This window comes from Contarinia nasturtii, unplaced genomic scaffold (genome assembly GCF_009176525.2).
Source record: "Contarinia nasturtii isolate CC-2019 unplaced genomic scaffold, AAFC_CNas_1.1 Cnas_scaffold_2972, whole genome shotgun sequence".
NCBI classification, from domain to species: domain Eukaryota; kingdom Metazoa; phylum Arthropoda; class Insecta; order Diptera; family Cecidomyiidae; genus Contarinia; species Contarinia nasturtii.
Window position 1 is genome coordinate 1 of NW_022200288.1, and position 2,961 is coordinate 2,961.

Below are 2,961 nucleotides of genomic sequence, written 5' to 3' on the forward strand. Positions count from 1 at the left end.
AAATAAAATAAATTTTTAGCAATACGGACAAAAAACTTATCGAGTCCCAGTCCAAATGCATCTGGTAAGTCGAGTCCGTGCCCAAGTTTTTCTGGTACTATAGATGAAGGAATATTGGCAATATCACCGTGTAAAAGAATCGACATTAAAACCAATATACCGTTAACCAGCAAACCAATAGCGAAAGATCAAAGCCCAAAAAGTCCTCGCCTACATATAAACGCTAAAGCATCGACGTCTGAACCCAACACAAATGGCTTATCGCACAGTATTGAAAATACCATTGAGACTGAACTCATAAAAATACCCGAAGAAACACAGCACATCACATGGAGCGATTTAGTTGAACAAGACGAATCTCAAGGAGCTATCCCACATCACGTTCAACAACAACAAACAACTGAAAATATACTCGAACCAGAGCCTATTTTGACATTTGATCAGTATAGCCAAACTAGTGGATTTATTGACGAATACTTAACATTAGCACAATGGCGAGATAAATATGAAAACAATCAAATCATTGAAAATACTGTTGGGACGCCAACAGGGAACGCAGTTTCACATACAAAAAAAACTCTCGATGAAATGGAAAATATGTTTATGAAAAGAAATTCAAATCAGCCAAGCAATCTTGTCCAATCTTCGTTTGACCTTTCAAAAGAAAATACATTAAAACCAAAAAGTACCATTGTTGAAAAGTCGACCAAAAAATTGGCTCTTCCAGAAGAAAAAAGAGTTAAAACTGGTACTCAATTGAAATATTCAAATGTCGTGGTCCGACCATTATCTGTAACAAAACCGAATAGTTTACCAAAAGCAACAACAAATCGATTACATACAAAACCAACAGTTAATGTCATCGGACGATCATCTTCTACTCAGAATATCGCCACAAATGCTAATTTGATACGAAAACCATTTCCAATTACAACAATGAATAAATCGAAAGTTTTTCCACAAAAAGAAACACTTTTGAGAGATTCAGACAGACGAAGTGTCAGAGCTACTGTACAACGCTCAAATGGAATTTCCGGTGTTCCATCAAATATTTCATCACGCTTGGCAGCTCGTTCTAAGACAATGATCGATCTGCATAAAACACCAACCGCTAATGAAAACACGATGTCACGGGTTAGCATGGATAAATTGCACGTTCGCAAATCAGAACCTCGTTCGATTTTGACCCGAACGGAAGATGATGAGGGGTGGTTGACTGTAAATTCACTTTCTTTTGGATTTGATTTTCATTATATTTTTCCATTAATTATTGATTCATTTCCATTCTTTTCTATGTTATTGAACCGTAGGTAAAAGCCCGACGCCGATCAAGTTTACATTGGTCGAATCGATTCAATCAGCCATCAGGCTATGCCAGTTTACCAACACTAACTTTACTTAATGAAAAAGAACCATCAAAGGTAAAAAATAACAAAAAGGTCATCAAAACAGTCGAAACGGAAACAAACGTTGCTTCATCAGTCACTAAAGGTGCAAATATCGAACCCATGTCCAAATTCAAGAACCAAGCAAATGTTGAACGTTCTGAACTAAAATCCAAAATGCTGAATGCTAAAGACGCAGAAAAACCAGAATCGATCATTTCGCGCGCAACAATTTTACAGCGTCAGCGTTCCGATATCACTGGAATAAAACTGAATAATTTACGTAAGGAGTATTTTAAGAAACTTAAGGAACATTTGAAGAAAAATTCATCAACAAAAGAACAAACGAATGAAAAATTAGATATATTACCAACATTGTATGCAAGTTGCCTTGAAAGTGAAACGTTAAATATTGAAATGAACAAACGAGATGCCGAAAGTGATAATGAAACTGAAAGTGATGAAAATCAACGGAAATTGCTTGAAGAAGAAGAATGCTTAGAGCGTCAAATTTTTGAATTGCAAAATACGGAAATTGATGTGGATACAGAGATCGATGATGCGGAATGTGATAGTGAAGGTGAACTCGAACAATGTGATGAAAATATGACCTTAGAAGCAAAATATCAACATTTATTATCCGATTTGTCAACTGGTGAACGAATTCAAACCCTTGCCACATTACAAGCTTTCGTCTCCCGTCATCCAGGGGTGAATGCAATGTTGCACCAAAAATTATCAAGTCCATCGCACAGATCATTGACCGAAATTTTAAAAAAATATCAAGAGAAACAACAACGTGCGAGAGATATGCGCGAAATATTAAGCAGAGAAAAAACATTAAAATTACAAGCATTATTGGCTCGCGTTGAAGATGTAAAAATTGCAAAACAAAAACTCATTGAAGAAAAGAGGCAACGAATGGATTTCAAACTACTAAAGGCTGCAGAAAATCGAAATCAATACCTTAAGCATAAAATTCGTAAAGCACACGATGAAGAAGAAAAATTGAAGGAAATTGCTTTTATCAAGAGCCTAGAGGCTCAAAATAAACGTTTAGATTTGATGGAACTAAGAAAAGAAGAGCGACAACGTTTACAAGATTTAGAAACAGAACGACAAAAGCGAATGCAAGAAAAAGTTGCGAAAGAGGCCGCTGTTGAAAAAAGGAGGTAACGGCCTTAGATATGATAATTCATGATTTTTTATCGATCACAACAAAAATAAATAGGAACTTACATCCATAAGTCTAACTTTGCCGCAATGTTTCCAAAGTAGTATGATCGATTTAACACGTTTTTTGTTGCTCGTTGACGTTTATACGTTTATATAAGTTTTCGATAGATGGCGACACAAATAAGATTTTAATTTTAAATATTTATTCTCTCCATTGAAATCTATGAAAGAAAACGTAATAGTTACATGCTTTGTTGACAAGGATAATTCTAGTTCAAAACTATTTCAAAATTAAGAAATTCAACAAAACAAAAAGCAGTCCTTTTCAGGACTACTAATTTATTTTTATAAAGAATTATTTAAAACCAATCTCTCAAATACCATTGGAATTAAAAAAAAA

The 2,961-nt window shown here is 34.7% G+C and overlaps 1 protein-coding gene across 1 annotated transcript; it reads left to right on the top strand.

Moving 5' to 3' along the window:
- Positions 1-9: 9 nt before the first annotated feature.
- LOC116349616 (S phase cyclin A-associated protein in the endoplasmic reticulum-like) lies at positions 10-2,645 on the top strand (the record flags this gene model as incomplete). The annotated part of the gene is made up of 2 exons (XM_031781149.1): positions 10-1,218; positions 1,311-2,645. Coding segments are annotated over 2 exons (2,460 nt in total), but the record flags the coding sequence as incomplete, so codon positions are not given.
- Between the last annotated feature and the right edge of the window lie 316 nt (positions 2,646-2,961).